At 37.9% G+C, this 13,091-nt stretch overlaps 1 protein-coding gene across 1 annotated transcript; it reads right to left on the bottom strand.

Moving 5' to 3' along the window:
* Positions 1-5,565: 5,565 nt before the first annotated feature.
* C19H17orf67 (chromosome 19 C17orf67 homolog) lies at positions 5,566-11,634 on the bottom strand. The gene is made up of 4 exons (XM_050908619.1): positions 11,563-11,634; positions 10,781-10,881; positions 7,564-7,703; positions 5,566-6,017 (listed from the first exon to the last, which is right to left on the bottom strand). Exons 1-3 carry the CDS (start codon positions 11,615-11,617, stop codon positions 7,587-7,589), a joined length of 273 nt encoding a protein of 90 aa, XP_050764576.1. The 5' UTR covers positions 11,618-11,634; the 3' UTR covers positions 5,566-6,017; positions 7,564-7,586.
* Positions 11,635-13,091: the final 1,457 nt, after the last annotated feature.

The following is a 13,091-nucleotide window of genomic DNA, read 5'->3' as shown; positions in this document are numbered from 1 at the left end:
CGAACACAGGTGTCTGAGCATAAAAATAGCCATGCCAGTGCTACACAATTGTTGTTTCTGCATAATTACTGAGGATCAGGTTTTGAGAAAGCTCAGTTATAATTTTTATAGACTTCAGGTCCCTCCATAATCAATGAAAAGAAATAGGCACTAGTAGAATGCCTATTTTGAGAATCTACTTTAGGATTAAAGGAATCATGACCTAGAAAGAGCAGATAAATCCCATCTTTGTTCATTATTAATTTAAGAATTTTTTATTTACATTTGATCCATTCCTATTACTGCTAAGGCTTGCTTTTATGTTTGGCTTTTTTGTCTATGCAGGTATGCAGCAAACCCTGTTTATTTAAATCACCCATGACTGATCACACCTCGGATCCCTGTGGGGTAGGTGAGCTCTACTATAGTCATCTTATGGACATTGCTTGGCCCATTGTCTCCCAACCAGAAAGGGGCAAACCCGTCACTCCGCAGGGCTTAGTTTAAGCTGTGCCTCTAACTGATCGATAAAGGCTGTGACAACACTCAGAGTAGTTGAGCTTTGTCTGTTAGGCCTGGTTTTGGCCAAAAGTAAAACTGGCCCACCAAAACATGAGCAATCTGCTGGCTGAACTGGGTAAATCTATGTACTAGAACTATATCTCTTAAATAACCAGGACAAGCTCTTATTCTGCAAATAATTATGTATGTGAATAATTTTTCTCATCTGCTTGAAGTTTATTACTGATGCTGGAACTAATCCTATACAGTGTATGGGAAGTATATAGAAGTACATCCTGATTGCATTAAGTGGAATATTGGGCTCTGTTGGTGTCTGGACAGTAGAAGTGCTGTGGATCTGATAATCCAGGCATTTTGTGGACTGGATTCTGGCCTCGGTTTTATAGGCACTATAGGCACATATTCAGAGTCACACCAAAAGAGTTTAAGAGCAAATCTCTAAGCCAAGTATATTCTGAACATTTGGAGCATTTTGCTGAATTCATTTTTTGAAGCCACTCAATAGTTGCTCTTTATTCTGAAAAATTCAAAATGAAGCAATATTCTGCCCCACTTTGTCTTTGGTCTAAGATCTCCTATATTTAAGGTTGGCTCATTCAGTTTAATAAACGTATGTGTGTGATGCTTGTGTTATATACACTGTGCAAAAAAGAGAGATGCCCAAATGGATCCTTAGATCCAAATCCCCCCAAATTTGGAAAAAAGTTGTCCTTCAACTGATCATCACTGAAATATCCTGAAAAAAAGACAGGAAGTACCAAGATGAGCTTGAGATTTGGAATAATACTAGTGCTTCAAACTTTTGGTTTCATGTTGAGCCTACACTGGGCTGGACATGCCTATTTGATAGAATAAGGATAGTTGTATTAGCTCAAAGTTCATTGAAGCTTTTCTGCTTTTTACTGTTTTTCATTTTAGTACACATCTCTACCCCCAGACCTGAAAAAGGATTAAAATGCCAGAAAGGAGACAGATCACTCAGCATTTCTAATCACATACCAGAAATCTCAAGACACATAGTTCTCACAAGATTTTCTACTCTTTGTAGACCATAAAAGGCTCAGATAACCTTCTGAAGTCCACTCTGATCTCTTTAGTCATTAAAAAATAAGTTTTTACTGAGCACCTAAGCTAGATTCCTACTGCAGTGATCACATTCAATCAATCCAATTTCACTCCTGCTTCAGAAGTTATTTATGCATTCATTCATTAAGACAGAGTAACAGAAGTCTTCATTCAAAACAAGATTCTAACATTCAGAACAAGGCTGTAACTATTGCAAAAAAAGCCCAAAGTGCTGCAGGGAAACATTTCCATACACATTATTGCATTTCAGGTTGTTACAGGCATTTGCTTTGTCTCTTTCACGTTCATTTTTCAGAAATGCTCCAGAGAAGCAGTACTGTCGTCGTGAACAGAAGAGTAGACTCACCCATTCGGCCTCCATGAGAAGCAGGCAAATACTCTATCATCTAAACTACAAACTGGTAAGTTTAATCTTGCATTTTCCATTACATTCACCACTGTGAAAGTGAATTTCAAATAAAGCAAGTGATTGACTTGCTTTCAGTGAAATTTCTGGAAATTCCAGTCTTAGTAAGTAAGTACTTCTAGTGCACGTTCTCCTGAAAGGTAAGGCAGTCTGGTAGAAACAGCCAATTAGTTGAACTGCCAAATTGCTTAGTGGCAATAGTATAACTACTTCATATACTATTTATCTGGCTGTGATAAAATCTTTTAGTCTTGGCCTTGCTGAACAAGCTGATGCTTTCAAAAATTCCAGCCTTTGTCTCTTTTCCCTGAGTTGTTGTATATTTAAATTAGAGTAGATATTATTTATCGACTCTTTATAGAGGGGTACTACATTTCAGGCCCTGGGCACAGTCTGCCTTTTCAGTGTGGGTTTGTACAGCACCTAACACATAGTCCCCCAAGCTGCTAAGGATAATAAACGTAATAAGATAATGTCATGCCGTGAAGAGTGATGCCTTTACCAATTAGTTAGTCTGCAGCTTACATTTTGGGGTTACTCAAGATAGATCAAATGGGACCTACTCTGAGAGGGAAGAGTTTCTGCAAACACACAAAATCCTTTCTTAGGATCTGTGAATGGCAGACAGTAAAGATTCACAAGCCACTACGATGTGCTGTGTAGAAACTTTCAACCATTTCTTTTCATGGCATAATTAAGCACACCCACATAACCAGGCAGACACCACACTAACATCCGCATTCACAGTAATCTTGGATCCAAAGGAGAAAAAAATCAGCCATTTGCTAAAGGGTCTTTTTTTTTTTTTACCGTCTAGAGGTGACTTTTTTTTCAATCATCTGAGCTGAACATTTCAAGAAAAGGAGTGAAAAAACAAGGGAGGAGAAAGAGGGATGAAGTATTTTGAGTCAGACGGCCATTGAGGGCTGTGATGCCGTTTATGTGCAGAAACAGTGGCATCTAGTGGGCAGTTTTTCAGATGAGAAAAGACAAAGAGCAGACACTGAATATAAAACGTCAGCGATTAAAGCTAATGATATGTTTATCTCTTTCATAGATGAAAGATTCTCCCAACTCTGTTATAATCCTTTTCTGTAAAAGCATTTGGAAATCAACTATTTTGCCAACTTTCACATCTTCAGTATACAACTTTAAGAACACTTGTTCTTCCTTTTTTTTTTTTTTATTAAGCCCTCTCATGGCTTTCACATGCAAATTCTAATTACTTAATGTCATATATATTATCATAAATCTTCACCCAGTAGGAAGGCTAATGGTTTGCATGCATGTATAAAAGTCTAGCATTTTACCCCAAGATTTTAGACATGGACAAAAATAAACCTCCAACTAGTCCTTGAACACACTTGATCTAGTTCAACTTTAGATGATTTCAAGCACAGCATGGCTTTGAAGGAAAGATCTGTGTAAAGGAAGAGAATAAAAACACAGTAGAGCAGCCACACTGAAAGACTCTGAAAAAAGCTTAATTACATAATTTCTGTAGCTGTAACTAAGTATAGTGTTTATGCAGTGTTAACTTCCTATGCTAATTATGTATGAGTTTTTTCACTGCTGAGTCATAATAAATGCTTCAGTTAACCTGACCCTAAGATCCTATTCTTTTATTAGTCCACTGGATTACATGCAAAACACTGTATATATTTTATGGACATACAGAAATGTTTAATAAGCAGGATGAGGGGTTGCTACATCCATGGCAATAGTCTAAAGCAGTCACACTCATGCCTTCCCTCTCTCTTCAGACTTCAGTGTTTGCCAGTGCTGAGCAAACTTCTGAAAGTCTGCTGTGCTGTGATGGCCTCCTCTTCTTTGGCTGTCTCTCAGGTAGGTTGAAGGGTGTTTCTCTGTTTACTGCAGGGCCCAAATTAATTTTTGTATGAATGGAGGACTTGGCTTCTTAAATCTGGCAGAAGAGCTGGATGTCTTAGAAAGAAATACCTTGGCTATGTTCTTCATGATCACAGGATTACAGAGGCACTGATAGGCTTCAGTCTAGGTTTTTCTTCTTTACCATCATAATTTTCTGTTCTCTCTCTTTTTCTTTACACTTTTTTCTCCCTTTATTCTCTGTTTCAAACTTTCCTATATGGTGTCTGCTGTTTTTATTTTCTTGATGGACCAGGAGGTACTTCAATGGTCAGTTCTACCAGAGAGTTTACTTTTGTAAAGAACCTTAAGTGCTGGAATTCTAGAAACACTGGTAATGGTTTTGATTTGAATCTGAGTGCAAATATGGGTTGGCTCTTTTGCTCATTGGCTAGATGAATCAGCCTGACACAAATGTGGGCTAACGACTATTAACACTGTACCAAATTTTTTTCCTTTATGAAGTGGGAGAGAACATTGAACAGGGACCTGGAAGTACTTCACCTTTCGATGTTTGTAGTTTTCCCCTTGTAAATTAGACTTAATAATACTTAACTTTTCTTTGGAGATACCTATATGAGATCCTTCAGCCCTAATGTGGAAAAGCAAACTTAAAAACAATAAACAATCTCTGTTCCACGTGTTTGCTTTAGGATTAGCTCAGTGTTACTGAGGTAGACCTAGAAGCTACTATTTAACCTTACTACTTATCTAACTCATGACTGAATATAACTAGGTGGGAGTTCTTTTATTCCCGAGAAGTACTTAAATCGACTTTCACTGGGTGAAAGTTGACATAATTGGGATCGGCATGAATTTTTCACTGCACAAGAAAAAAACAGAGCCAGGATTTCACCTAATGACTTTAACTTCAATAGAGATATGCAAATTGAGATCTATGTATTGAGAGTATTATGAATGAAGCACACAATAGCAGCCTGATTATACGTTTTTACACTCCCAGATTTAATCTATGATTTGATCTTGACAGTAGGGGAAAGGAAGCCTTTGATGCTTTGAGATTTAAATTATTTCCTTGGAGTCATCTAGGAGAGCTCTCTTACTGGAAGGAAAGTATACTAGAAGGACTGTTGATCTATTTCAGCCTATCAAATGCTCTGTGGCAACAGTAATTACCTTATGTATCTTCATAAAATTGTGTTTTATTTTACTACCAGTCCTCAGGCTCTTAGTGTGACTGCAGTGAGGAACTCTGAAAGTTACTTTGGTCCGTTCATAACTAATTCTTTTGCCATTACAGATCGTAACAGTCACGTAAGAGCCATCAAGACATGTTGTTTTGCAGACATCATATGTTTACTATCTGACTGTACAAGATATTCTGTACCAAGGCATAAGTTATAAAGGCACGCAGGCAGAAAAGGGATGGCTGGATACTTGTGCCTGACCTGGCAGAATTATAAAGGAAAGGGAAAAGTTGTGCAGAGAAACTACAAAATGATTAGACTGCACCATAGTGCTTCCCAGCTGCTAATCCTAAAAAGTCCTCTGACGTTTCCTTAGTACTTCACAATACTAGCCTCACTTCCAGTGATTTTTGTCAGCATACAGTATGGGAGACTAAGGTAACAAAATCATCTGAAAATGGGTTTGAATCAAGCTTTTATTATAAAACAATACATGAAATACTCATCAGGCAATTAAACATAGATTAGTGTTGCACAAATGTTATGTCTTCATATAATATTGTTATTTAACCTAAAAAACTGTAATTAAGGATTCCCCCAAAGTCCAGAAAGCTGGCCTTCGCTTCATGTTTATATTCTCCAATTTTCTGTGGACCTCTCCCTCTAAGTTCCTTTTGCTGCAGACAGTCTACGGCTGTACCCTTAAAAAGCATATTCTAGAACTAATCACTGATTTATTCCTGCCCATACCTCAGAGACTGGGGGAAACCCTTGATTTATTTGTTCATGCATGCAATCATTACTGGTAGAAAATATATGGTGGTATATAACATATCTAGCCATTTATAGCTGGAAGTTTTGCTATATCACTAGGATTGCACTGTATTGCAAAGAGGTTCAGCTCTACAATGAGCACGTAGCCAATGCAGGAATAATCTTGTCCTCAACACAATCATAGTATATATCCTCTTCAGTTCCCATGAAGAGATCTGCAGAAAAAAAAAGAAAATATAGTTAAAAAACATGCTGACATTGGCCATACTAATAACATTTAAAGGGCTTCAAATCATTTAAGCACTTTTCTAACATTAATTGTTCACAATTGCCTGTGAGCAGCTATTGTGAAGAATTACAATAGCTAACTGAGCCAGCTTTCAACTGTGTCTCAGCTGGAAGATTTTTTGAAAAATGCCAACTTACCTCCTAGGGCTAAGGTTTGGGAATTTTATGTTTTTGTTTCTAAATAAATTTCAGACCTTTGGCTTATTGTGGATTAACATAGTTCCATTGAAGACTACCACAACATCCAGATTTTCAAAGGTATTTAGATATGTACAGGTACAAACAGATAGCAGAATTTTAGGCAGACAAACTTTCTGTCTTTTGAAACAGATCAGCCCTGACAGACACCATCTCTGTATTCTACTGCTTCAATGCTTTTGAAAGTATGGAGCTAAATCTGCAAATTTTATGTTAAGAAGTTAACTGTGAGTGATATAGCATCACTATTATGGTGATGATTCAAATTTATCCCAGCTGACAAATTTCATGTCTGTTTAAAGAATGTAAGCAGGAAGGCTTACCCTGTTATAAAAATATACAGATGTAGGTATATCTTCTTTTTTTAGCATCACAAATGGCTATTGGGTAATTGGCAGAGTTTATGATTAACACTTACCTTTTACAATCCTGTATGTTCCTTACCTCAATACATCACATTTTTTTAATGTAGTGATAAGTTGATACTGCATGCAAAACACACAAGGAAAAAACGGGTGACCACATCATAAACCTAATGTGCATGGAGTACTATTGGGATGTGTCATTTTGTCACCGACTGGCTTGTGAGTAGTGCCTCTGAGCTGTGCTTTGGAGTATATTTTCCCATTGAACTCTATGATGCATATGATAAACAGGGGCAATAAAGCAAATGATGCTGTCTATTACACTGATGTTGAAAATCGTAAACAGAACTAATGATCCATGCAAGCTCTGTGAAAATGTTCTCTGTTAATGTTTACCAGCATGTGTACTAAATAGTGAATTTCACTTTAAAAATCAGCAGCTAGCAAATTATTACAGCTGAGATACTGCAGAACAGGCTCAACTCCTAGCAGGTCAGACTGCATCTTAAATATCTCAGGGATGACAACTATGAGTTTAATCCTGCCACAGTCCTACTGAGAGCTAAGTGAACAAGTACAAGACTTAAATAGATGAGTTGGAAAAGGAGCACAAGCAGACAGGAAAGAAACAGGAGCAATCTGAAGCAACATTAATAAGAATGTTGTGCAGTCACCAACTTATATCCATATAGCACAGAAATGCATAACCCAATGTTTTATTAACATGAACAGAAGTACAGTGACACAGTTGATGCCTAGGGCACTTATGTTCCCTGCCACTGCTCTGTCGCCAGACACCTTTCAGCACAAGGTACTTCCTCCAGCCATTGGTTTTCTCTCCTCTGCCAGTTTGTGGCTCTGCCTTTTATTACGAAGAAAGAAATGCGCACTGTAAAAGAAATATATATACCGATTGCAGGGTAGGCAAAACCATTAGATTGGATGCACTAAATCCCTGTTGCAGTGTGGGAAGCAATGTGGATTCAACCAGTGTTCAAGGAATTGTTCTTCTGATCTCTGCTCCAAGCGCTGGAGGTAAAGCATATACTCCTATTTAAAGAAAAGAAAATGTAATTTAATTATGTAATCACTCAAGTCTAATGTCAGGCCAATGAATCAGGAGAATTTTACAGCTTATATAAGAGCAATTAATTTACCCCTTAAAATTATCAAATATAGTGAAATGGTGTTGCTAGTTAGCTTGACCCAACCTAGCAATATTTAATGAATGACATCATCATCCAGATCAGTAAAGGTGTTGAGCAAGAATTTTACAACAATATTCATAAATTAGGAATTCTGCATCCACATTTCTTATTTGCATATCGACACAGAAGCCTCTGTTGGTCCTGAGGGTACAGAAGGATTCTCACAGATAGGTCTGTTGTAGCCTCTTTTGAAAATTGATTCCTGCTGATTAAAAAACATTAACCCCTTAGAGGATCATGTGGCAGTACTCTGAAGGGTTCTAGTAAGTAGCATGCATCAGTGCTGACTGGTCTTTCTGTGATACATAAAATAATGTGAATTTCCCGTACCAATTTGTAGGTTTTTTGGTGTAAGCAACAAGTTATCAAACTAAAGTGGGCTGTGTACCAAAACCTTGCCCTCCATCAGGAAGAAAATTTACTTTTAAAAAGTTTCAGTCCCAGTGCATGTAGGCTCATAAGCTTTGTGAACACTAGATACATTTTTTTCAAAATATACCCCCATTGCTTTGCACAGTAGGCATTGTAGGAATGGAAGCTGTAGTGTAAACCCTTTGCACTGGCCAAGTATTCCTGCTGTCATCCAGTTGTCTGCTCTTTGTGCTGACCAGAGGGTTGGTACACTGGGTGCCAGCAGGAAGCATTTGTGTCCTGCCTTTTACTGTGCTTTCTGTCCTCGCAGCACAGGGAGACTTGGCTCAAATCCCTCCGTGAGACTGCATTATGAACTTGCGGAGAACAGGGCTATACGACTGAGAAGATGCCACATGATAAAAAGCAGAGTCTTGGTCAAAGTAAGATTAAAATATGCTGATAACATAAGTGACATTTTTAAAATAATCAAAGATAGCAGATCTTGCTGTCTGTAACTGAACAGGCTTTTTGACTGAAACAACACTGTGGAAGTCAAACAGTGTCACAAAGAATTGCAAATTCAATTCCCCAGCTCAGCATGATCTGGCCTAGTACAAACAGCTTTTGCTTAAAATAGATGAACAGAGGTGGGTTCATCCCAGCATTCATTTCATTCTGCTACAAAGAATCCATACAAAACGAGTTTTTCTCCTTGAGCTGGTGGTAGAACTGTGCACAGGGCCGCAGCAGCCATGCACTTCCATTCACAAGGGAAAATCTCCATGTTCCACATGGTGGGGCGGGGGGGTAGTTTCTTTATCAGAAGATATTTCCCTTTCTACTGAAAACCTTGACATTTAGTGAGGAAAACAAATACTCTTATGTTTGGGTTTTGTTACAGAAAGCCAGCATTGCTGCATAGAAAAAAAAAAAAAGAAAAAGAAGGTTGGAATTTCTCAACAAGTGTTTACTACTAATCGTGGTAGGATGGAAAGTGGCAAGGACAGAGCAGCAGAGGTCAGTAATCGAATGCTTTTCTAGCCCTAGCTCCCTCTACTCCCCACCTAGAATTATGGAATCATAGAATATCTTGAGTTGGAAGGGACCCATAAGGATCATCGAGTCCAATTCCCTTCTGCTCGCAGGACTACCTAAAACTAAACCATATGACTAAGAGTGTTGTTTGTACGCATGTAACTTCCTGTAATACAGGATTTAACCCAATCCAACTTCTCTACTATTTTATTTATTTTGTATTTAATATATGTTACATTTACTACATAACATATTATATAATCGTCGTGGTATATTAAGCATAAGCATAGATAGGAGCTGTATTCCTGCTAATTTTCAAAAACTACAAGGCTCATTTAACAACAGCTTAGAAATCAACCCAATCCTCAATGTTGTGGGCAGCGGTGAAGCCCGTGCCTTCTGGTTTTTGGCTCTGTTGTACAGCTTTCATTGTACAAGATTGTTAACAAGCATGGTGCAATATTCTTGTGACAGCTTTGATTTGTTGTGGCTGTCACACTTGACAAAGAAGGGTGTACATCGGGAGTGGCATATGGCCAGATGGATTCTTTTTGGCTGGTATACAATAACCATTGGAAAGGGAAAACCACGAGCTGTCCCCACAATCCTGGCACACACTGAGCTCAGTCCTGCAAGGTAGGTAGCACCCTTCATGTCCCACAGAGTTCTGAAGTGCTCAGCACCTTGCTAAACTGAGCCCCTTGTATTCGTCATACATGCACAATCTATTGTGTGCTTTCTAGCTTCTGTGGGTTTTGCCTCTTCAGAACCATGTAATTTTAGCACAGTTTATTTACTTTGGAAAGAAATAGGCAGTAATTTTAAAATACCTTAAGTACCTCTTGAGAAGTGCAGAATTATACGTTACATCTTGTCAAAGCAAGTAAAACAGAAGGCTCTTTAATTCTTTTACTTTAATATGGTTTAGAAATAAATAAATGTAAATATTGCGTGCAAAAACAATGCTGTTGCATTAAGCTAGAAACTAAAAACTTCTACGATATCATAACAAACCATCCTATTTGTAGCATTCATAAATAAGGGAATGAAAGTAAGTGATTTTAAAAGCTAGCTCAGAACTACCTCGATCTCCACACTGACCACTGACACCTACATCTCCCTTCTGCCTTGAGTGCAGAATGTACTGTAAGCAGAAGACATTTCCTGTTATTTAGTTTTCGGGAACAACCTGATGAAATCCACATTTCTATAAATGAAAAGCCACTTTCTTCTCAATAATTTAATCGGCATTTTTGAACCGTGATAAATAATTTCCACATTCTGCAGGCATACATTTCCTGAGCAATATTCAGCACTTACAGAATGCTACTTAACAGTAACTGAAAGAATGTAAAGGGGTTTTTTAATATTTCATGGAAGAACTCAGCTGCTTAAAAGGTTGATATTCATGACGTATGGCTTGGAATTAAATCTATAGAAATTTAATACTAAGCACAAATGTTTTGGGGGTTTTGGTGTTGGGGGTTTTTTTTTAGTTAATGTAATTTAAAAATGAATAGCATAAATCACCCTCATTGGCTCATCAGGGAAACCAGCTTTTCTTGGTCTGTCTTCACGACGAGTTCTCAGAATCTGTTTAGCATCTTTTTCAGTCAAAATTGGTGAAGTGTCTAAAGACAGAAAAGCAGAAATTACCAAAAGGTTAATATTTTATCTGTCAGTTGTAAAATGAAATGTCTCCAAACCTGATTTTTGTCTATATATAAAGTGTTCTTTCATTACAGCCCTTTCCCAGGGGATATTGCGTTCCAGGAGATATGAGTGGAATTTTAAACCACTTTTATACTTACGCTTTCTGTAGTTCGACCAGTATGAAGCAAACCCTACATATTCATATTACTCTCTAAGATGAGAAAATGTAACAGCACCATCTAACCACGGATGTTAGTAACTCTTCCAATTCTTTGTTCTTTTCTGTGTTGCTTTACTTTTTAGGATTATTTTTCAAAGTAATGAGTTAGACTTTTGTTGCAAAGGAGAGATTGCATTGAACATTTAGGTTGCAGGACCTTGGTAAAATAATATTAAAATAGTAAGCTAGTAAAATTAAACTTTTTTGTTTTACAATAAATGACTACAGTGTGGTAATGCAGAGAGTAAAATATTGAATACAATAGCATGATTGTTTAAAATCAAATCATGGAAAGCCTGCAATATAAAAATAGTTAAATATTAAAAATGAAATATGAAGATACTAAAATACAAGGTTATTGTATTGATGAACAAATACTATTATAGTATGCTCTGCAGCTCTACATATATACGCAGGTTTGTTTTATATAAACTCCTACCTGTAAAAGTGGTCATCAGGGCCAAAGAAGAGACAAACACAAGTAACTTCTTCATTTTGATTCTGCTTTCTCTCAGTCTGTTCCAAAATGAGTAACGCTGACTGAGGCATTAGCCTATTTGAAGTAGCTACGTCAGTCACAAATGTTTGTTTATGCTTTAACTAATTTGAGTGATAGTATGATTTTGAAGACATCTGGCCTGAAGTTTTGAATTAGGCTATTATCTGCTCACACATTCTCAGCATAACTCTGTTCCTGAGGGAAAGAAAATAGAAGACCTTTTTTCCACTTCAGGCTTCAGAGCTACACTGGATATTTTAAATTTGTGAAAATAAAACATATCACCTTACATTTAGCATAGCGAGTAATGGTTTCGGGTGCCTAAGGTAAATTATTGTTTTTTAAAAGAAACAACTGCCTATTACTGAATGTTAATCTCAAAGAGTTGCAAAGGGGCCCCTTTTTCAAAAATTGTCTCTTAACTTTACGCCATCACAGAAGTACATAGTATTGTGGTTTAACTCTAGCAAAGCCAAATTATCACTGCTGAAAAACACAGCAGAGCGATTTTTATCAAATTAATAGAAACGTACAAATGAAAACTCACATAAATCTTCTCTTTTCAGGACAAGTTAGTAGAAAACAGGATTATAAATGTCCTTACTAGTAAACATAGTGTGAAGTAAGAATGTAGGTTAACAAATGTCGTTGCAAACAGCTAGTTTCTGCCTTGAGCAATGTGACTGTCCAGACCTCTCCTGAGCAGCGCTATGCTGGACATATGGCACCAGCATCACCAATTTGTAGGAAAAGAAATAAGTGTCCCTTTGCATATAGCTTATGAAATAGGTAGTCAGAATTCACTACCGGCTCTCGCACGAGGACGTGAGTAATTGACATTTCCCTTCCAAGGGGAAGGGGAAGGTGCAGCACATCCCCATACCTCCTGCACCACAGGGATTCACCCGGGGTTTGCCAGCCTGGCTCTGAGCAGCCCTTCTCATCTGTGCCTTTTTATTTCCTAAAGAAGTGGTGTTTATTCTGTCTGTGCCACTATGTCTGCACAAGTCAGCCAGTTTCAGTGAAATCTGGCAGAGAGCTGCGGGTCTCAAAAACGTTAAGATACGGAAAGGTTCAAGAAATCAAACAGCAGGTCAGAGAGAGGGGCTCTGTGAATGCCCCCTCGGGCGGACACCTTCAGGGTGTCCTTAACTTCAGTAAACACCAGTGAGGCACAGCTCCTTAGCTAGCTGGGCTGGATTAGCACAACTGCTCGCACAATTATTTCTGAGTTTATAAAAATCTGGCAGAATCATGGGCTAAAACGGAGAGTGCTGTAGGAGTGAGGGCTTGACCAGAGTGAAAGCAGTTCAGGGGTTGGGCCGTTCTGGGGTTCTGACGCCCCATTACAGGACTTTTCTTGGAAACCTGAGTGTTGTCACACTGTGGAGCATTTGCATTTTTCAGCATGTGTTTTAAGATACCAACAGTCTAAAATCCAAGAAATGTTGTGTGTATTGTATGGATTT

The sequence above is a fragment of the Gymnogyps californianus genome, chromosome 19 (assembly GCF_018139145.2).
Source record: "Gymnogyps californianus isolate 813 chromosome 19, ASM1813914v2, whole genome shotgun sequence".
NCBI classification, from domain to species: domain Eukaryota; kingdom Metazoa; phylum Chordata; class Aves; order Accipitriformes; family Cathartidae; genus Gymnogyps; species Gymnogyps californianus.
Note: the sequence above shows the minus strand (reverse complement) of the source record. Positions and strands in the feature narration are given on the sequence as shown.